The sequence below is a fragment of the Poecilia formosa genome, unplaced genomic scaffold (assembly GCF_000485575.1).
Source record: "Poecilia formosa unplaced genomic scaffold, Poecilia_formosa-5.1.2 Scaffold69, whole genome shotgun sequence".
NCBI classification, from domain to species: domain Eukaryota; kingdom Metazoa; phylum Chordata; class Actinopteri; order Cyprinodontiformes; family Poeciliidae; genus Poecilia; species Poecilia formosa.
Window position 1 is genome coordinate 505,197 of NW_006800008.1, and position 22,714 is coordinate 527,910.

At 35.3% G+C, this 22,714-nt stretch overlaps 2 protein-coding genes and 2 long non-coding RNA genes across 5 annotated transcripts in view; 1 reads left to right on the forward strand and 3 right to left on the reverse strand.

Annotated features, from left to right (window-relative positions):
• The window catches only part of orc5 (origin recognition complex, subunit 5), a 41,361-nt gene extending 27,518 nt beyond the window's left edge, over positions 1 to 13,843 (reverse strand). The window contains exon 1 of the mRNA XM_007555224.2: positions 13,791 to 13,843. The gene's annotated coding sequence lies outside the window, so the exon portion shown is untranslated. The remainder of the gene's footprint in view (positions 1 to 13,790) is intronic.
• The window catches only part of lhfpl3 (LHFPL tetraspan subfamily member 3), a 36,389-nt gene extending 17,812 nt beyond the window's left edge, over positions 1 to 18,577 (forward strand). Inside the window, exons 2-4 of the mRNA XM_007555229.2 lie at positions 13,803 to 14,033; positions 16,937 to 16,992; positions 17,823 to 18,577. Of these exons, the coding sequence (XP_007555291.1) occupies positions 13,803 to 14,033; positions 16,937 to 16,959 (254 nt within the window). The 3' untranslated portion in view covers positions 16,960 to 16,992; positions 17,823 to 18,577. The remainder of the gene's footprint in view (positions 1 to 13,802; positions 14,034 to 16,936; positions 16,993 to 17,822) is intronic.
• On the reverse strand, positions 13,941 to 16,926 carry LOC107836593 (uncharacterized). Of its 2 annotated transcripts, none has more exons than XR_001662526.1 (3): positions 15,900 to 16,926; positions 15,464 to 15,546; positions 13,941 to 14,023 (listed from the first exon to the last, which is right to left on the reverse strand). It is a non-coding gene; the product is annotated as an uncharacterized LOC107836593 (long non-coding RNA). The 2 variants fall into 2 exon arrangements; XR_001662525.1 differs by having other exon boundaries at positions 13,942 to 14,020.
• LOC103140214 (uncharacterized) lies at positions 14,041 to 15,236 on the reverse strand. The gene is made up of 3 exons (XR_001662527.1): positions 14,958 to 15,236; positions 14,806 to 14,878; positions 14,041 to 14,474 (listed from the first exon to the last, which is right to left on the reverse strand). It is a non-coding gene; the product is annotated as an uncharacterized LOC103140214 (long non-coding RNA).
• Positions 18,578 to 22,714: the final 4,137 nt, after the last annotated feature.

Genomic DNA, 22,714 nt, shown 5'->3' on the forward strand with positions numbered 1-22,714 from the left:
TTAAACCAGCTAAACAAATGTGCTAGAGCTCAGCTTAGGTTGCTAGGTAACAGGTGAAATTCTGCTGGGGTTGCTAGGTGACGAGTAGTGACTTTTAGAGGTTTTTGAAACGGATTGTTTTCTAGACACCAAAAAAAAAAAAAAACAGCTGGGTGTCTTTTTTTTTATTTTGCGCTCAGCTGTTTTTAAAAGCTGTAGAAACCATTTTGGGTTCTACAGCATTTAATACCCAAATTTTATGTTTAATTATTTGTACTTATTCTCATGAGTGTGGGCTTTTACGCATTAAAATCTATATAATTAATCAAACATTAATATATTAAAGTTCCAGTTCTAAAAATTATGCTATTCAAGACATTAATATCTAAATATTAATGTCTTGATTCCAGCTGGTGTCGCCTGGAATAAAGAAATTCCAAGCGACACCAGCTGAACTTTTTAAAGTTGTTTTTCTCTCAGAAACTTGACAGATGTAGAAAAGACAACCCTTAGAGTCCACAGCCATTAGCGTCCATATTTGATTTGCTCTCTGTTTCCCTGTCCGTTTGATGATAATACACTAAAAGCACCCATCTTAGAGATGCTTGTTCAGCACTCACATTTGAAAGCAGAGTTTTGGAAACTGTGTTTGGAGCCAATATAGAAGTAGCCAAGAGCAACCCACAGACATGCTGCTGAATTCAGATGCAGCATTTTTTAAATAGATGTCTATCTGCAGGGTTTGTGGATGCAAAACAATCTTGTCTGATGGATTAACTCGATTACCAGATGAGACGATAGACAGACAAATCAGCTTTTATGCAATTTGGCAAAGACTTGCTTTCAGGAAAGCACAACTTTTCAGGGTTGTGTTAAAAATAGAACAAATTTAAATGAAGGAGTTACTGTCATATGTTGTTGGAACGTGATGTTATCAAGTGTTTACAGTGAAACCGGGTATTTGCAACAGTTAGGCACCACAGCCGAAATGTGGAAATACTTGACATCCCCTCTAAAAATCACTTATAACTGCTTATTTTAATAGTTAAAACACCAAATATCATTTAATACACATTAATGTTAAAGTAGAAACTGACATCCATGCTGACATCTCTGGTCTTTGGGGTTCACCCAATCAGAGCTCAGGAAAAGGAATGGCGCTCCTTGATTGGCTGATGTGCCATTGGCATGTGAAGTAGCATCGCACCTCAGTTTTTCAAATATTTCACTAGGTTTGTCACAATAACAAATATTGCTGGACGATAAACTGTTTCGAAAATTATTGCGATGAATAATATTGTTTTGAAACCATTTTCAACTAATTTAAAGATAATGGCATAATAATACAAGTAGGGATAAAATTGTTTTAGTAATTGATTAATATAGTGATTATTCTGAAGATTAATCAGATAAAAATATTGCCACATTCTGCAGGTTTTTCATTAAACTACTTGAGCCTTTTGAATACAATATCAGAAGTACAGTAAAAGATTAAAATAAAAATTAAATTCCTCTGGCCACTCAAATTCTAATGGCATCAATTTTGACAAATTTTAATTCATATGAGTTAGAACAACATTTAATTTCCCTTTGGGATCAACAAAGTATTTTTAAATTTGAATTTAATTTTGAGCTGACTCACTCTCTCTCTCTGGTTGCCTAGCAACTCACTCATTTTTTTGTTACCTAGCAACAACTTGTTGAGTAACTTGTACAGCAGCACTTTCAGGTTTGACCATTATGCCTCAAAGCGGTTTAAAAATAAGAAAAGAAAGGCATAAAACATGAAAGATAATGCCACTAGTTTAGTTAAAAAAACTAATAAGTATCAATATCGACTGAGTTTTGCCCCATTTTCATAACTTCAGTATAAGCTTTTGTACAGTTAATAGCTAGCTAATGAGCTTTAGCAGCTTTAAAGATTAGTTACGTTGTTCCTATGATATAATCTTTAGTAATAACTTGATTCTTGTCTCGTTTTATGTTTTGAGGGAAAATGTTTGGATATACTGCTAGTGTTATTTTTTTTCCAGACAGATCTGGAAAAAAATGGATCTGGCTATTGTGTTGAATGTCTTTCATTCAACACATCGCCCTCTCACCGAATCCATGAGCTCAGATTAATTATTTGAAGTATATTCTCTCCTTTTGCCCTCAGGTCCTAATTAACAAAAACTCAACTTGCTTGATGTTGTAATTATGAAGCTGTGTGGAAAGGAGGTTATTTCAGGATAAAGTACTTAATATAACGTAGCTGAGGTGGCGGAACACAAAGAAAGACAGAAATGTTAAAACTGCGTGGGCCGGACGAGGAACAGGAGGTTTGTATTTAGTGAGTCTCCAAAACAAGCCACTGATTAATGTGCCTTCCTAAACCACCCAAGGTTAGACCAATTAGTCCCGAAACTGGGAGCGCAGCGCGAAAGAGCAACTTTACTTCACGAAGTCCTTATCCTAATAAATAACACAAAGGCACAAATAAGAAAGCAAAGATATTAGCTGCTGTGTTGTTTCAAGAGAAAACATTAATTCAAATAACCTAAAATCTGTGAATCTTGTCTTCCATTTTATGAATTGCAGTACAGCTTCCTGCCACAAGAGGTTAGAAAAGTAACTGTTTTTAAAATAGCCACAAAATATATAGTAATGCAAAATATTACCCACAGAGGGTTGGCTGATTTTTGTTTTTGATTAGTATCTGGAAAAGGTTCAGGTTCAAGTTGTGCTAAAAAGAGTTAGCCAATCAGTGAAGCTATTCAGGCCTATATAGCATTTCAATGCTAACTTATTAGCAAATGCAAAATGCTAATGTTAGCGTCAACAGTCCATATTTTTAAAGGATTTTTTTCAAAAATGTTCCATGAATGATCAGGGTTCCTGAAACGCTTTGCATCAATTTGATGGTTCAATAATCTAAACAGCAGATTAAAAATAAATTTTTTGTTGAGCTTATATGTCTAATCAATAATTTACCCTTAAAAATGGTTTTTGAATTAAAATATTGCTAATTATTTTGATACATGGTTTTCAATTAAAATGCAATCAAATTACAGACCCTACAATTAACTACATTAAACATTTCAATCGAGTCCTACCATTTATTTTATAAATACATACACAAGTAATTTTAGTGCAAATACCTTAGGACACTTGAAATGAGACAAAAATAACTTAGAAGTTACAAATAAGCAAGATATAGGAGCTTAAAAAAAAAATTCCTTAATATAGATTAAAAAGTAGTTGTTCTACTGCAAATTATTTACTTTATATAAAAACATTTTCCCATGATGTAAGTGAAATAATCCGCAGGTTGAACTAGTATCGTTTCCTCAATGTAAATCAATTATTGATTTGACTTAAAACAAACTACATCTCACTGAAAAGTTTCTTGTAAGTTACTTGTGTCTTATTTCAAATGTAATAAGATATTTGCAAAAGAAACAAGACAAAAATTCTTGGTAATATTTCCTGTTTTTGCAGAGTTCGCACTGTTTTAGTGTCACTTTAGCTTGTTTTCATACGTTCAGTGATGTTTATAGATTTCCCATCCTGGGTTTATCTTCCTGATCGTTGGGTCGGGATGGAGGCGACAGCCGCTTATTATTCCTCCGCCTCCTCCAGGAGGCGGCAGGCCAAGGACACGGCGACCCGTCTGGGTCGAAGCCATGTTTGAGTGATGCTGGTGTCCAGGAGACGGATGTCTGGGCTCCGGCTGTTTTTATCCGTCACCGAGAGGCTGGTTATGATGCCGTTTTTTGAGTGACTCTCGGATGTTTGCTGATGTATACGCTGCAGTGATGAAGTGCCAACATGTCTAAATTTACATTTTGCCTGTTTTTGTGTTTGGGCCTCAATGGTGCGATGGCAAATCAGGGCCGTTGAAGATAGAAGGAAAAAAAAAAAAAAGAACGAGGAAATTAATTCTATAGAATAAAGTTGGATATTTCTAAGTTTGAAAGAAAGACCTCCAAAAGTCAAACATAGACCTTTGAAACTTATTTTTTCAAAAATTTCTAAAATTAATCTTGAATTTGACTTAATATTCTGAATATTTTTGAAACAACTCATTTTTCAGGCACCGACAAACATTAACTTAATTTATTGCCAAATAAAAGTCTGGGTTGTTTTTTTTAATCGCTTGGGCTGTTTTAAGAAGTTGTACGACAGCATATTAGGAGTATTATTGCTAGAAAGAAAAGTTGAATAAATTTCTGCAAAAAAAAAATAAAAAAAATAAAAAATCACAAAGTTTGAGATTAATCTTAAAAGATTTCTAGTAAAAACAAGGAAGTATATGAGTTTGAAAAGTCAAACAATTGCTAGAAAAAACTCAGTAATTTTGACTTTTAATCTCAGAAATTTTCAAGAATAAACTCCAAAATTCAAAAATTTACCTTTGAAACTCAGAAATTTCCAAATGTTTATCTCAAACATTTCTGAGCTTAATCTAAAAATCTCAGTTTTTTTGGTGGAGGGTTCAAAATAAGCAAAAGAAAAAAAAGAGGAAATTTTCCATTTGTAACTGAAACAAATTTAAAGTTAAGTTAATCTATTTCTACCACAAAAGGAAAATAAATTTTTTTATGTCGTTTATCGGTGTTAAAAACCCCAGAATCTTTTTTTTTTTTTTTACAATTTTAGAGAAGATAAAAATTTTAAATGTTTAAATTTCATTTATTCAGTATTTATTGTTTTTATTGAGTTTTACATTTACTGCTTCACTAAAGCATTTTAAAGAGGGGGCCACGTTCTCCTCTGCTCCCCCCTTAGGGTCGCCACTGTTTTTGACCAGAAAAAACTATAGTAAAAACATAAACCCTTCTGAAGGCAAATGGTTTCACTGGATTTTATTTATGGATATCAGAGTAAAGGGGGCTCTAAAGCATCCTGAAACCTGAAAATCTGACAGCAGAGCCACAAGATGTCTACTTCCACAAGTTCCCTCCTAATTGCACATATCATCCATCTATAATTATAACATGCTGTATTGAGCTGCAAATGAGAAGGTGCGCCTCGCTGTGTGGAAAACATGACTAACAATGTTAACACTTGGAGCCGTGTTGGTGAGGAGGACTCGAAGTGAACGCCGGGGGTATTCGCTGAATATAAATGAGTTCTGAGCTGGAGAGAACATCAAAAGGCTTCAGCGCCTGTGTGGCAGCGCAGAGAGGCTTGTTATTTCATAAACTTAGCAGGGGGGGAGTTAGGAAGTGTGAGCGGTGGCCGTGTTTGAGTCCCAACGGACACGCTTATGAATCCGCCGGGGGAGAAGCGGCAGAGTTAAGTGTTAAGTTTTTGTGTTTTTATGCCGTTTACAGTCAAACGTCTCCAACCCCCCAAAAAAGGCCACAGATCAGAGAAGAGAGGGAACGTGTGTCGTTTCGGGGACGTTCAGAGTCACCTCGGCCGCCCATTAATGCTCTCGCTCCCTTTCTTTTTCGAGCTTTCCGGTTGCCATGGAGACCGTGCTTTGAGCCGCTTCTGCTGCTATCGGAGTCGTATCACTAGCGCGGTCCTCTGTGAGCAGTCGACGGGGAATACAATCCGAGATTCGGTGGAAAGCCGCCGGAGAATCCGTGAGTTGCTACAGAAAACATGGAAATGTTGAAGCAACACTTTGGTCCATCGCAAAACCCAAGTGTCGGTTCCGACTTGGCTCCGACTGCATCCAAACAGACCCAACTGCAGAAGTTGCAGTCAATGCTCCAAGCAACTTGTGCTTGTTATAATTAGCTTTGTCTGTCTTATGATCCTTGTAGGCTCTCTTTGCTGAATAAACATCGATTTGAAAACAGCAGCGTCCATTACCACTTCGGTACCCTGCAAAAACACTAAATCTTACCAAGTAATTTTGGTCTAGTTTTCAGTACTACAGATATAAATACTGCCCTGCAGTGGACTGGCGACCTGTCCAGGGTGACCCCGCCTCTCGCCACTTGACCGCTGATAGGCACCAACTTCTCCCGACCCCGACAGGGAGAAGGGTGGAAGAAAACGGATGGATATCTTAATACAGTTGAGATAAGACAAAACTATCTTAAAAATATATTTTTAGCAATACACAGAATAATTTTAAGTAAACAATTCCTAAATATTGGTGAAAATGTTCTAGTTCCATTGGCGCCGTTACCTAGCAACCCCACCCAAGCCCAGCTGTCACCTAGCAACCCAGTTCCAGTTCCACTGGCAGATTATTTCACTTATAACAAGACATTTTTCATATGCATAACTTAATTTACCATCATAAATAATTAGCAATTATTTACTAAGCAAGCCTCTATATCTTGCTAAAAAGTTACATTTAAGTCTTATTTCAAGTGTATTAAATAACTAATTTCAAGTGTATTAAATAACTTGAAATAAGATATTTCAAGTATTTTCAAGTTGGAAATCTTGTTAAGATTTCCAAGTAATCTTTCCAAAATTACTTGGAAAGATTTTGTGTTTTTGCTGCTGCGTGACGTTCTTCTGCGTATGCATAAAAAATTCACAGAAAAATCAGACTACGGTCACATTTAATTAAGAAGCAACATGAATGATCACACAAAACCAACACCAAGCATAAAAATCGTATTTCAGCAAAATTTGGAATCGAGCAATAAGATCTGCTATGTGAACGTAACCATGAAGATTGGTCTATGGTTGGATGTTTGCTACAGAACAAACAGACTTTTGCCGGTTTTAGAGTAGTGGCTTCTTCTACACTGAGCGGCCTTTCAGTTCATGTCTATGGAAGATGATTAGGGCCACTGAAAAAAAAAAAAATCTGCTTTTAAAATCTGACATTAATTTCATAATTGTTTGAATTGTTTATACACCGTCTGCAAATCTAGTCTTAAAATTCAAATATATCAAATACGTTTGGAACACTTTCAGTGTCGACAAAGTTCAGGTTTACAAATCTTATGACAACGAAGAAACATTTGTGATTATTTTCATATACTACCAACATAACTGACACATATTTGACATAGATTGACACAGAATTAGTATTCAGAATTAAAATTCAAAATGCTGAGGACAAAAGTCAGTCTGAATTTGGTCAGAATTTAGATTTTAATCTCAAAATTAAGACTTATGTCACAGAAGTCGTGTCATTTATGCTTAATGCCAGGAAGCTGGCAAAGAGCAATCCAATCAGTTACTCAGAATTCTGAGTCTAAAAAGTCATAATTCTTTTTTTTTCTACCAGATTCATAATTTTCACAAGATCTTAAGCGCTTGTTCTGGGGTTGAACTTCTTCTGCAGCTCCACATGTGTCATTTTCTCATCCAGGCTGGTTTCTGGTTGTTTTTCTTCCCTTTACATCATCTGTAATTATAGCCCAGCAGTGGAGGAGGAGAAGCACAGAGTGAGTGAGTGAGGATGGGGGGAGGAAAGAAAGATAGAAAAAGAAGGAGAGTATGTACTCTGGGCCATCAGCTCAGATCAGAGACATATTAGATGATACAGAAATGGAGTGGAGCAATCCCTTCGGTCTGACTTCAAAGCAGCACAGTTTCGGAAAGAAAATAAGGGCAACTGTTAAAAGATTCAGGACTGCTGAAGTTGTCTGTCGCTCCGAGAGCAATGTCACCACATCTGAGTGAGCAAAGCAGGCAGACCTGAAGCATGACTTCTTGTTTTTAGATTAAAAATGCGACCGTCGCTGTTTGATAAGAGAATAAGATGCTGTACAATTCGTTTAGGCTCAGCAGATGTTTGTTTCCTCCTCATTTCAACGCTACTAGCATCTCATCCTCACATCAGAGGACCAGCACATGTGGCACAGCTAGCAGTCTGACGGGAGACCAAGAGAAAAGATTTGCATGGCAAATTGTGACCCTTCATTCAGCCAAACTTCATTTTCCATTTTTTTCTTTTGATATTTCACTCATAACATTTACACAGATGGAGACAACAGTGTGTTTAATCCAGGGCTGACAGTTAAAGCTAATGTTCACACTGAATAATAAAATACTATAGCATCTGTTGAACAAATTGTGAACCGCGTTTCTGTCAGCTAGCACTTCCAAAATAAAACATTTAACATTAGCAAAATGTAAATTAAAATGTCCCAGTAAATATTCCTCCCATCATAAACTTGATTTCTGAAGAAGTTTAAATCCACATACATTTATGTTTTAACTAAGGTCACCTATTTGTCTTTGGACTGTCAGGCTTCTTCATCTTTATAATTATCAATGTTAGCTGCTAAGCTGCTATGCTAGCAGCTATTATCAAAACTAAATGATGCCGTTTTGAGACAATAGGACTAGAAATAAACTAGTAGCTACATAAATACTTTTTTATATTCTGTTTTTATTTCTGTCCTTTCTCAAACTGTGTGTGAAACCTATTTCTGTCAGCTAGCCACCCCTAAATAAAACAATTAGCGTTAGCAAAATGCTACACTAAGTTAGAAAATATTCCATGAAATATCTGAGTCTGAATCCAGATACATTTAGGTTTCCTTGAATTATAAGGCTTGCTTATGTTGTTACGTTTTTGACTTTAGCTTTTATGCTAACAGATGCTAGCTATTGAACTCCAATGCTATCAATTAACATACAATTTTTAGACACTAGAATTAGGAATAAACTAGTAGGTAATCTAAATATTTATCAGTATTCTGGTGTTCTGTTTCTGCACTTCTTCAGCCTGGTATAAACCCCGTTTATAATAGCTACCAAATAAAAACATTTGAATTTAGCAAAATGTAATATTAAAAGAAAATTTGCAACTGAAGGAGTTTAAATGCAGACCAACACCAAGTTGTAAAAAGCTGCTTGTTCTTCTATCAGCCTGTAGATAATTAGATTCGAAAACAGATAGTTAATTTTACTCTTCCAAGTGTTTTCTCTAACATGAAGGAAGTTTTCAAAATGAATAAATTCAGAGGGGAGTCAGGAGTTTATCCTCCAACGGTTGAACTGTTCATTTAGGCCTGACTTTGAAGTGCAGTTTCTCTGTTTCTGTGTAATTCTCTGATGCTTTGCAGCCGCTGCATTTTTAAGCAGCTCCTCTTTCCCTTCGTGTCTCAAACGAAGCGCGTTGGGATTCAAGCCCCGTCGTTCCTGTCGTATTCTCATCTTCCCAAAAAGGACATCAGCACTCATCAATATGTGGCTTTTATCGTGTCCAGATATTTTATTATCTAGATCTTTGGTTCAGTGAAAACACCAGCACATTCCTCCTCCCTTCGTTTCATCTCGCAGCAACAGTAGCTGCACAGCCACAGTTACTGCAGGAGTTAGAAGAGAAGAAAACAGGGGATGCAGATGTTTTATGTTTGATGCCCTGTCAGCATCTAAATCACAAAGAATCGCTGAGATTGTAGCGAAGATCAGAGCAGGCATCAGCATCGCTCTGCTGGTCGAGATTTCAGCAGCAGAAACCTCACGGAGTCCGGATGAATTCAGATAAATCGATGCTCTGAATGAGTTTCATGTTGGAGGCAGAGTATGTGGTGTCTAATTGTTCCTTCCTGCAAGTTAGTCTGTCCCAAATTTACTTTCTAGATTTTAATTTTAAGACGAGAATTGCTTAATTATGCATAAACAACTCTGAGTTTAAAGTTAGAATATTGTGGGGGAAAAAAACATAACATTTTTGAATAAAAAGTGAGAATTCTGATATTTAAATCAAATTAGTTTAAAGCCAAAAATCCTGGTTTTAAGTAAAAATTAAATTCAAAATGTAAAGTGAAACTTTTTAGATTTTAGTTAAATTTTTAGATAAAAGTCAAAATTCTGAGATTTAAAGTCAGAATTTCTGAGTTTAAAGTAAAATCAAAATTGAAAATTAAAGTCCAAATTCAGAGAAAAAAAAACATAATATTTGTCTTTTTCTAATTTTCCAGTGGCCCTAATCCTCTTCTGTACTCAGCAGCTTCAGATCAGCTCATTAATTTCCCCTCCAAACACCAACTGGCCTCATGAATCACTGAGCGGCTGCTGGAAGCTTTAATGAACTTTGCGGTGTGCTGCAGGAACCGTGTTGCACATTACGCTCCATCTGCCCTTCCTCTCATATCTGCGCTCTGATTCCCGGCCAGCAGAGAAACACAGACGAAGGGAGGGGAGGATGAGCCTCATACCTTCTTGCATCTGCCACTTTCTGCCCCAATTAACTCCCATTAATTGCATTTGTCAAGCTCCACCTTGAAGCAGACGCCCAAACGGCAGAAAGCAGCAGCTGACCCTGGGAGACGAGGATGTGGGACATGAACGTCTGTGTCGCCGTCACGGCCAGAATGAGCGCGGCGTGGGAGACAATCAGAGGACGTTTATGATCGTTAACGTTTGAGCTGCAAACGTGCAACAGAAACATCGTTATTGCCAACGAATCGATGGGAAATCAGCACTCAGACGTAATGGGACGAACTGAAGCAGTTTTATGGAGGTTGTAGATAGAGGGGAAAAAAATGTTTCTAAATTGAAAATTTGCTAGAAAAAAAGCTTATAAATGTTGATATTTATGGAAAAAACTCTGAAATTTCTTAATTTCAAAATTACATAAATGAAAGTGGCTCAAATCGTTTTTTTTTTTTTTTGGAAGGGTGAGTGAAAAGATCTGAATTGTATAATGGAGTATTAAGGCCACATTAAGAAAATAAAAATTAAATTACAAGAAAAAAAGTCAGAAAATTACGAGAATAAAGTCAAAATATGACAGTAAAGTCATTACTACAACTTCATTCTGATGCGATTTAAATCTCAGAATATTATGACTTTTTTCTCAATAATATTTACTTTTTGTAAATATTATTACTTTATTCTTATAATATGACTCTTCTTGTAATACTAGCACTTTATTTTGTAATATTTAGACTTTATTCCATTTCAACCTTTTTCTCCAAATATTCAGATTTTATTCTCGAAATATGACTATTCTCATCTTATTTCAACTTTATTCTTATCCTAGTTTATTTTCGTAATGCTTTATTGTAATTTTATGTTTTTTATTTTCTTATCCAACACTCCGTAGTAAAAATTAGACACTGCTTTCCTGAGAAGCTCTGACCTCTGCAGCCTTTGCAGCGAAGGATTTGAGGGAATCTGCATCCCTGGAAGTTAATCGACCTTCTCGTTTCTCCGTGTTTGGTTTGGTTCTCAGCGTCTCAGCGTGAGATTCAGCTCATTACTACAAATCTCCTGCAGAGTTCGAGTGCCAGAACGAATCTCAGAGTCAGGCAGCTCGTTTCGAACAGCCTGTCCTCCATTTTCCTGTTGACCTCAATCACATGAGGCGTCGCAAACGCAGATCACTCTGCCGATATAAATGTTGCCTTCAGCGTTCAGGCTGTCCCGCCTGAAAACATCGGTCCTGTTGGCGCTGAAATGAGCCGACAACTCAGCAGAGAGAAGGTTTCATTATGAATGTCTATTTATGGCAGGATTGTGTGCAGAGAACTGCTTTCCCAGTGAAAATGCATCTGACAGGGGACAAAAAGTCTGATTCTATTGAACTGCATGAATTAACATAGACAGGGCCAGCACAAGCCTTTTTGGAGCCCGAAGCAGATTTTTATTGCCCCCTCCCCGCCCCCCATATCAACCTTCTTAAGTTCAACTCTTTGTGTAACATGCCTCCTGTCATTAGAATAATCTGTAATTAGCTTACATCATAAAAGTGTTATTACAGCGGTTGATTATAACCTTAAAGGAGTAAAACTAAAAAATATAATTTTGAAATGCAGAATGCGAATTTATGTCGACGACTGGCTGCCTTGTCGTTTTTAAGAGCTTTTTTATTTAAATTTTTGCCTACATTACATAGGGGTCACGCATTTAATTACGATAATTACAAATGATTAAGACAAAAGACGCTGCTCATTGAATGAAACAGCATTTCCCATCGATGTATTTTAGCAGAATGAAATCTATGGAAGATGATTATGGCCACTAAAATAACAAAAAGGAATTCTAGCTTTAATCTTCTGAAATCAAAACGTAGAATTCTGACAAAAAAGATTTGAGTTTTTTCCCAAATTTTTAACTTTTTTCTGAGAATTCAGATTTTTTTCCTTAGAATTCTGACTTTTGTTTAGAAGAATTTTAACTTTTTTCTTTAGAATTCAGGTTTTTTCTCCCAGAATTCTGACTTTTGATTTTATACAATTAGAGTGTGAATAATTATGGACTATTCTGAAACTAAATCTGATCCTAATCCTCTTCCGTTAAAAACTGCTTTCATTTGATTAATATAACTATTTATAATTCATAATAATGAATCTATTTACATGTCTCTGTGGACCGTATAAAACTTTCTGCCGGGCCGGATTTGGCCCGCGGGCCTTGAGTTTGACACAGGTGGCATAATTTATCAGTTAATCCACTTGTAACTCAAGTTAGTGTTCAAGTATCACAGGTATTTCCTAGGAAAGCTATTTATTCTGGTTAAAATCTAAAAAATATTCTCTTAAATTGCGTCATTTTAGCCTTTTCTAAAGCATTAATACAACTTGTTTTTCTAAAAACAAAGCGTTTAGCTCCATGCCAACAGTCATCAGATGACAGTTTCCAAGGCGTCTCCCATCATCAGCCAAGCGACAGCCGGCGTGTGAAGACGGCCCGTGTCAACACATGGTTCTGCGACATGCGGTTCTGTTTTTGCACCTCCTTCAGGGCCTGATTCTAAACTGCTGCCAACACCGTCACGTTTCCTCTGATGCTCATTCCCTCCTGATTCAGTCTGCAGACTCTTTAATCTCCATCATACAGAATTTATTTCATTACTTATTGCATATTTGCTGAACATTTGCACTGTTTTCTGCAGATTTTTTATTATATTTATGCTGCGATTGCACATCTGTTTCAATAAACATTTTTAAAGAGTCATCACACTCAGTTGTAATATTTATATTAAATGCACAGCACCTTTATGTTATAATTAATCCTGTTTTTTAAAAAAAAAAAAAAAAAAAAAAAAATTTATTAACACTTTTGGGAGTTTTTTTGTGCATCTGCTGAAAAGACAGTTTCTATTCTTTTGCATTTATTTTGGCTCCTTTTCTGATTTCCTTATTTTTATGCAAAAAGTGATTTAAATCGATTTCCCAAGAGTTTATTTCCATAAAGAGAATATTCTACATGAACTACAAATTCTCCAAATAAAGCACCATGTTAATCTTTTCTCCCCAATTCAAACGTTTTAGGTCTTAAAGTGCTTTATTGGACGCAACAACAAAACGTAGGCCATAATAAAAGCAAAATCCCACATGGTTTATCATCATTTATGAAAGTCTAAATACTGAGGTGAAGTTTTGTATTTAGAGGAATGGGCAAAGATTTCAATAATCGATTAATCAACTATTGAAATAATGGTCAACTAATTTAGTAATCACTTAACCATTAACTGGAGTATACAGATTAAAAAAATGGCCATTTACTGAAATGATCACTAAAAGGAATGATGCATTGTTGCATTTTAGGCAATAATTGTTTTTTTACTTAAGGGTTTAATTTGTTCATTTAGATCTTTTAATGCATTTCTAGTACTGCATTGAAAAGCTTAAATGAAAAATGTCAGAATGTGTCGATTTTTAAAATCAGATTAATCATCAGAATAACCGATTAATCAATAGCTAAAATAGTTGTTAGTCGCAGCTCTGATGTGCAAAGCTGTAATTGCAGCCGAAGCAAAGTTTAAGCTCAAGAGTGTTGAATACAAATTGAAGAATTTGAAGTGTGATGAATAAATCTGTGTTTGTAGCCAACAACCTATGCAGCAGTGCAGCCATTTTTAATAAACCGCAGCATGTTTCCAGGTTTAGCAACATGAATCCTCCCCTGGTAGCGTGTTAAGCACCCCGGCCCATCTGTCTCACCTCCTGTTCCAGGTACCAGCCTGGTTCTGGGCTGCATGATCTACCCCGACGGCTGGGACAGCGACGAGGTGAAGCGGATGTGCGGCGAGCAGACAGACAAATACACACTGGGCGCCTGCTCGGTGCGCTGGGCCTACATCCTGGCCATCATGGGCATCTTGGACGCGCTCATCCTCTCCTTCCTGGCGTTCGTCCTCGGCAACCGGCAGGATAATCTGATGTCTGAAGACCTGCTGGGAGAAAGTAAGAGGAGCGCCTCAGATTTTCTAATTTGCTTGTAAAATACTAAAACATCTGAGATAACTGCACAAGTTTTGGTGTGTAAAAGAGTGAGCTTTAAAAGCTAACAGAGCCTAAAAATGATCAACAAGCAGCGTTCAATAACTGAATAATAAATAGGAGGCAAGTGTAACAATTATAGGCCACGCAGCTAACTGCGGCTACAAAAGCAGCATCAGAAGATGGTTCTTTATGTAGGAGCCTGAGGTGTGAATGAAGACGAGCACCGTTTTAGTTTTGGTGTGAATGTATTAGTGATTTGAAGAATAAAAAACAACAAACAATTACAAATACACATTGAGAGACAACTTAACTCCAAATAAATCAATTCAAAGATCAAAGTCCTTGTCCTTCACAGAGGATCTGAAGATCTTATCCATCATGGGGAAGAAAAAAAAAAACGACCTAAAAGGCCCAAAAAAAAAAACTATTACGCATTTTAAACAATTAGGTGCAAACAAATGCAATTATTAAATATCTAATAATTAAACTAAACATTTGTCAGGTTAAATTAACCATAATTTAAAACAAAATAACAATCATATTTCAACTAATCAATTTAAGGTTAAAGTTTAAATCAAAGTTAACTTTCAAAATATCAATCAAGGAAAATAAAATAAATTAACTCAAATACTCAAGCAAAATGAGGAAAAGAAATATACTGCGCAATATCAAATTAAATGTAGCTACATCCTTTTTTCAAACTCAAGAAATCTTGCACAAACCCAACGGTTACCTTTGAGCAGAGAGTGCCAGACTACAATCAGCTGTGAATTCCAGTGACGGCCCAGGTAACAACCGCTGACAGTCTAATAAAACAATGCTCTAATGATCAATTGAGCAACATTTTTATGGTGCACAATACTGCCATCAACCCAGCAAACTCACCAATAGTTCAAATCAGTTGTTTCAAAGATTTGGGTGACTTTCCAGGATGAAATTATCAGCAAGACGCCAACAGTCAGCCACAATCACAGTGGAACAGGTGATGATGTTCAAACTGCGCTGGAGGCGGGGCTTTAAATAAGTTGAACAGTTTGGGGCAACACAGGAAGTAGGCCCGCAAAATAAAAGTCTGGCTAATTGACTAATGACGGGTTACACAAGTCAACATCAGCTCAATGTTAGGGGCTGCAGAAAATAATTGGAGTAAAATTCTGTTTTTGACTGAAGCATGAATACAAATATTTTCTTATTTAAAAAAACATTTTAATTATTTGGTTATTTACATCTTCAAATGTATGTAAATGTAAATGGTAAAATAATCGTTAGGTTACACAGATTTAATTTGAAAGTAAAATCTGTTTCCAAATCCTGCAAAACTCAATATTCTTCAATGAATTAAAATATAAATTAGTAAGTAACTCAACTAATTAGTTTTTTAAGAATCTTACCTAACATTGAGTGTGCCTTAAATTAAAATGAATAAATCATCAAAGCACCTAAGGGATCGTTTTAATTTTTCGGAAGCGGGATCCTGTTGAAATATTATTAAAAATAAATCAATTTTATCTTATTGATGGACTAACGATGGATAGATAAGCGGACACTTGAAAAAACTAAAGTTTTCTCTTGTATCAAGAGAGCTGACTGTCTTTCCGTAACACAAAGAGAAAAATTAAACACTCAAAAAAAAATCAAAGATAACAAGAAAAAATATGTGAAACAATTTATAATTAACAGAAAGATTTAGAGAAGTGCGAGCTGTGTTTTCTCTTAAAACTTCGCTCTATGAAGTGCATTAACTCATGACGGACCTCAAAATCAACCTGCGTATTGTCATAATGTCTTTTTCTGTCATTTTAATTTTTATTTCTGTGCTATAGTTACCTTCACAGCACATCAGTAATTTGTATTAAGGCTTGTCGAGTGCTTATATGTCAAAATAGAACCGCGAAAAGTGCTTTTTCCATCCCACAACGGACTCTGTTTCGACCATTACTCTGATACGTTCTGGCCTGGCCGCCATCTTTGTTTCTCCATCAACGGCTCCGCTTCAGAATGACCAGCGGCGCCCTCTGTTGGATGGCGGCCAAACTACAGCACGAAAAGAAGATCCAACGGACGGTATTAGTTAATTATCGGAACTAATTTTAATCTAAATAACCATTTACCGACTTTTGAAACGTTTTAATTTCAACTGGCTTCGTTTTTATTGAAGTACGTCACTGTTAATGATGCTCCTTACGTCATACCTGAGGTCTAAAGAACAACGCCTCTCCTTTCCATGCGAAAGTTTTTAATTTGCATACATTGCGTAGGATCGGTAAACACCACCTGGTCGGCTGCTTTTGTTTGCTTCTGTTCCCGGTGAAAATTGTATTTTCTTCTAATTGGACGAGATGACAAGCGGTCCAATAACCAAAGAGGATGATTGATGGAGAGCAGAATGAATGAACACAAAAGCATCTGGAGGAAGAAAGAGCGATAGGGAGACGGATGGGAGTCCGAAACGGAAGACACACAAACATCAGGGGTTAATTGAAGCCCGGGGATGCTGGACAGAGTCATGAATTACTAATGGATGTTTACACAGCTAGACTAAATGAATCACAGCCAGACCATCAAGCAGTTGTCTGCTGGCTTGTATGAAGAAAGAAAAAGTCATTATAAACAAAAATACTTGAATGAGAAAAATAATGAGCCATTGGGGGGAAAACGGGGAGACACAGGTGGTTGTTCATGAAATAAAATAAGGATTTAATTGGTAGTAGTTGCTTCTTTGTGTGTGTAAAAATATAAACTGTCCAAATTTGAGACCATTTGTTTCCTGAAACATAATGCAACACTGCCACCTGCTGGTTATACACGCAATCTCACTTTTCATCTAATTAAAATAAAATGTTTTATTGTTTTTATCTCCACAGAAACTGGAAATAATGTCATATAACACCAGGAAACGGTGAAGAATTCACACGCATGGGTATGTATGCCACTTGTTACCGAAAATGTTTAATAATCAAAGTCTAATCTTTATTTTAATTCAATTTATCTCTGGAAAATAAAGCGGATTCACATGAAAAAAAGAGGAATAAATCTTTTTTGCTAATTAAATTATTAATAAACGAGACTATTCTGATGAAATGTTTGAATATTTCAGTATAACCTTTTCTTCCCTTCAATTTATATCTGGAAAATAAAGATATAACATCATACATATTTATATATACATACCTATAAAAAGAATAAATCTTGTTTTACTCAAACAATAAACAAATAAGATTTATTCAGTTGAAATATTCTTGATGTAATATTTTTAGTTTTACTTGGTTAAAATAATTTCTAAAACATCTGTTAAGCACATTTGCTATAAAATTATTAAAAAGTTAATCCAAAAATTGGTCAATTAATCTACAAATAATCAAATGTTTACTAAAGGAATATATGTTATTGCATCCTAAGCAATATTTTTTTTAACTTAAGAATGATTTAAATTATTTGTTTTCTTTCAACTTTTTAATGTAGTTAAATGAAAAATCTGCAGAATGTGGATTTTAAAAAATCCAACTAACTAAATAACCATCCAAATTATCAATAAAGTAATCAATTACTAAAATAATCATTATTTGCATTGCTACATGCTATCTTTACTAGAAGTAAAAACTATTTTCTGATACTATTTGGCATCTTCAGAGTAATAAACTTTGGAGGGAAATAAGCCAATAAACTACAAATAAATAAGTCTTAAGTTACAAACTTCTGAAGTGAATTGTTTTAGATAATATCTGTAGTTATTTTTCTTAATGTCTGCAGGTCTTACAGTTGGGATGTGGCATTACTGCAGCGTCCAGCGTCAATCTCCTGGCTCAGCGGCTGGATGCAGAGCTGAGAAGCTGCAAATTAAAGCAACAAAAGAAGAAGAAATGCCCTGAAAGCAGCCATAAAACCCAGTACTGGGATCAACACCCCATTTCTCTGTAAAATAGATTTTATACTCACCTGAAACTGAGATTTTTTTTCCAGGATTAGAGTTTGTTGTCATCCTACCTGAGCCGTTTTTTCCACAAAAGGAAAAAAAGGTTGCTTTTTGGTTTATCTTAAAGCAGAAAAAAAAGACAAAACAACCACTGAAACCAAACAGACTCTGATGGACACAATAAAAACCCCAACAGCCTTGACGTTTCTTACCAAGTCAACAAACTTCATCCTGCTGAAGACGACTGCCGTCTGCAAAAACCTGGGAACTGAGCAAACCTAGAGGCTGGACAATCAGAAAAAAACAGTGTGGTCTTGTTTATGATTAAATATTTGATGTTATAAAATGGAAACTGTTGATATCAAAGCTTTCTTTGCTGATAGTCTGTGTAAAAAGGACAAATAAAATAAAAGCGCACCAATCAAAAGAACACATAAATTATATGTATTTAGTGAACAGCACTACATGTTGGTTATGTCCCTTTGTCTCGACTTTGAAACGTATTCTCTGAAATGTCTTGCCATTGGTTGATTATTAGTGTGTGCCATTGAGCATCTTGTTATCTGACAATATTGTAAAGAAAAAGAAAAAATATGAATAACCGAGTCTGGTTTTGTTTTGTAAGCTGAAATGTTTTCACTTTAACGCTTTAAAAACCACCACAACAAATTTCATACAAACGCTAATAGTTTAGATGGATAAATAAAAAGCCTCCGGAAGTCGGAAATCATTTGTTTTAGCTAGGCTAAGCTAGCTAGAAAAAGTAGGTAGCGCCATTAGCTTAGTTAGCATCGGGATTTATAAGAAACAGCTAACCTGAGTAACAAAACTAAAACTACCAGTATTTGAGGTGAAACATAATTAGCTGGTTTAAAACTTTACAACGAACATGAATTAGTTTTAAAAAGTGGTCTGTTCAATTCACCTTTTCGGGTTTGATATGTAGGCAGCAAGCGCTTTAATCCGTCCGGGGTTCGACTCCCAAACCCCGGACTTACCTCCTCCTCTTTGCCCATTTCCTGTCCGGTTACTGTGAATAAAAGCAGCTGATTTAACAAAATGAATAATTTGATCTAATTGGTTGGTTTTACCAACTAATATGTAAGAAATTGGACGTTTAATTACATTAACATTTTAACATTTAAAAAAACTTTACATTTGGTGTTAGAATTATAAGTTAGGAAAGTGTTAGCATTTATTCCTCTACTGTAAATTTACTTTTTTAACCAACTTGTTGAACTTGTTTTACAGTTAGCTTTGCTAAAGTTAGCATTAGGATTTCAGGAAACTTTTCCTGATATTTCCATATTAAACTAAATTATATACAATCTTTACTTACAAAAATTAAAAACTTTGAACTACACATTCATTTACTATCCTTGTAAATATTTACTTTAAGCTAGGCTAGTTTGCTGCTCTAAACAGTAGGTTAATGAAGCTAAAGTTAGCATAAGAACTCGATAAAAAGCAAGTCTTATAAAACTGTCTAATATTAAAGACAAATCACTGGTAAAGATGTTTAAGAAGATATAAAAGTAAAAAATAATCCTGAATTAGTTTCCAAAAAGTAAAGATTTTACTTTAAGCTACAGTTAGTATTTTTTAGAATACCAAGCCTGACCAATATGAATAAAACTGAAAACATCTAAGGCCAGATAAATGTTTCTCATTAAAATTTAGCAACAAGCTGACAGAAACCCAGATTTAAATTTTTTGGGGGGAAATTTTTTTTAACTTTTATAGCCAACTGATTTGATTCAAGCGTGATCCGTTTGTAGTCAGAACTCAGAAAATCCGACTGGAACACACCAGCAAAGTCCGATAATTTTTCAAACGCCGACTTCCAGATCCAATATGGCCACCGTCCACATCAACAATGGTAACCTGTAGTAAAAACATTTATTTTGGTGATGGTCCACTTAGACATGTCAGCTCCAATTCTAACTGTAATTGTTTACATCGCTGATTGTTATTACCTTCTGAACAATTAAAAATGTTTGTGTGAATGTACCGGGTAAGTGAAAGTACAGATTCTGATACTAAAGATTGTGAAAATTTCTTAAATGACGATTCAAAAACCACTCGGAGCGGATGAAGCCATTTTCCCCATGTTATAAGTGTAGGACAATTTACTTAAAACAAGTAGAAAAGATATTTTTATGTTAATTTTGTCTTTTTCAAGCATACCAAGGTATTTTGTACTAGCAACTAGAAAATTTGGTGGGTTTAGTGAAGAAAACCCACTGAAAAACCTGGCAAATCCTGAGAAATTAATGTAAAAATCTGATTATATGAAGTAATTCTGATGTAAAACAGAAAGCAGGGTGTAAATACTTTCCCAGATAATTATTTCCCCCCAAAAGGTTCAGACAAATGTCGCCACAAGTGATATAAAACTGTCATTACAGTGATTTATTACAATGAACCATGAAAATAGCCAACCAGTGCAGTGTCTGTGAGTCTCTCTCCTCCACACAAACGCAACACTCACACACACAAATAAAAATAAAAAATAAAAAAAGAGACAAAGTCGAAGAGTCAATAAAAGGGGAGAGAAAAATAAAAAATAAAATAAAAATAATGCTACAGTCACAGAAACATTCAGCTTTGCCGAGAACAGCGTTCGTATTTACAACCATATCTTAAAATGGGAGTTTGTGGGTCGGGTCGTCGGGGTCGGATGGGAGCGAATTGTACAAGCATAGAAAAAGAAAAGCAGCAGAATATTTACAAAACCTGTTTCTGGTGAAAGCTGAAGTAACCACCTATACATTAAATTACACTTTCTACAAATAACCATTGATATTCAAAAATAAACCGCTGACGTCCGACTTGTGAGTCCAATCTGCCTGCAAAAATCACTCCTCTAAGCTGCCACACACACACACACACACACACACACACACTCATCCACACACCCACTCTGAGCCTCCAGCAGGGGGCGTTGCTCGCTGATCTTTCCTAAATCTGCAGCGGTGAACAGATATTTGTTAGACAGAAGATTAAAAAAAATAATTTTTTTTGCAGTTTTTTTTTTTTACTCTATACAAAAAGCTTTTATAATGAGCCACTAGATTAAAACATAAACTGTGTACAGAGCTGCTGACGACAGACGCACTGCAAAAACTCAAAATATCAAAGTATTTTTATGAAGTTTATACTCAAGAAATCTCATGCTTGGAAAAAAAAAAAGATGAAAACTAACTTTTTAGGACCCTATATAGCTTATTTTGACTAAATAATTCCTTAATATTGATAAAAATTTACTAGTTCCATATTTAAGTAGTACTTTCTTAAATCAATATTAAGGAATTATTGAAATATCTTGCTAAAAGTTACTTGCAATTTCGTTACAAGTTACTTTTTAGCAAAATATAAAAACTTGTAAGTAAATAAATCCTTAATATTTATGAAAAAGTTCTGGTTCCACTTAAATTTGCCAGTGGACATAATACTTTTGTATAAATATGAGGAAATTATTCACTTATCTTGTTGAAAAATCACTTAAAAAGTAACTTCAGAAAAATATAGGAGCTTGTTTTAAGCCGATAATTCTTAACTTTTGATAAAAAGTGTAAGTAACACTCGCAGATTTTTTATTTATTTATGAAAATACATTTATTCTGTTAGTAGAGAAATAATCTGACATTTTACTCACTTTTTCAGCAGTTTTAAGGTACTATTGACTTAAAAAAAGGTGTTTAAGCTTTTTATCGTGTGGGTCAAGAAAAAAAAAAAGCAAATAAAGTAGCCAAGTTTTTAAAATAAATTTATTTTCATAGGAGAGTGATGTTAAGTTTCAAATTTGTTACATATCACTTTTAGGTTCAAATTTATTCTCACTTAGAATAAAATTTGGATCACTTACTTTCAAAAAACTAACTTATTTTGGTGCAGAAAATTTTATTTTTTGAGTAAAAATCTCTGAATAAATGTAGTATTTAACATTTTCCATTGTTGGAAAATCATATCAGTAATTAATTTACCCTGATTAAAAATAAAAACATAAAATTTACATCACTGGAGTTGGGGCCACAAAAAATCAGTCTGAGGGCCACAAATGGCCCATGCGCCTCACTGTGAACAACCCTGGCTCCGAATGTCTTTATAAGATAAATAATTCTTGAACATTGATCAAAAGTAGCAGATTTCTTCACTTAAAAAACATTTTTCCCAATTTTAAAAGTGGAATTAGTAATTTTTCATCAATATTAAGGAATTATTTACTTTAAAAAGCTGCTAATGGGGAAATTTTACATTTAGGTTCGTTTTCTGTTGTTTGAAGTGAATTAATGTAGAAACTGGACCTAAAACACTTTCAGACTTTGAGTTTTTACAGTGTAGAAGACGGATATCAGGAGGGAAGAGGCTGGAATGTCCGGAGCGGGAATTACAACGGGAACAGAACTGTTTCCTCTCCGTCTGAGAGGATGTTGTAAAAAAACCCAAAAATAAAAATCAGAAATGTGGGCCAGAGGGAGGGGGGCGATGAGCACCAGGGGGATCGTCCGCCATCTTTATTTTCTTATAGTTTCTTCCTCCTTCCCAGAGTTTGTCCTTTAAGGTGACCTTTAACCCCACAATCAGCTGTTTTTCCACTGGCCGCGTGTTCAGGAACATAAAAACGTATCTACAGCTTATAGTACACGCCCCCCCCTGCTGAACAGTTCACAGGGGTCAGAGGTCAGTGCCAGCCAGTGCTCAGGTACCCCGAGCTGTGGAAGGAGTT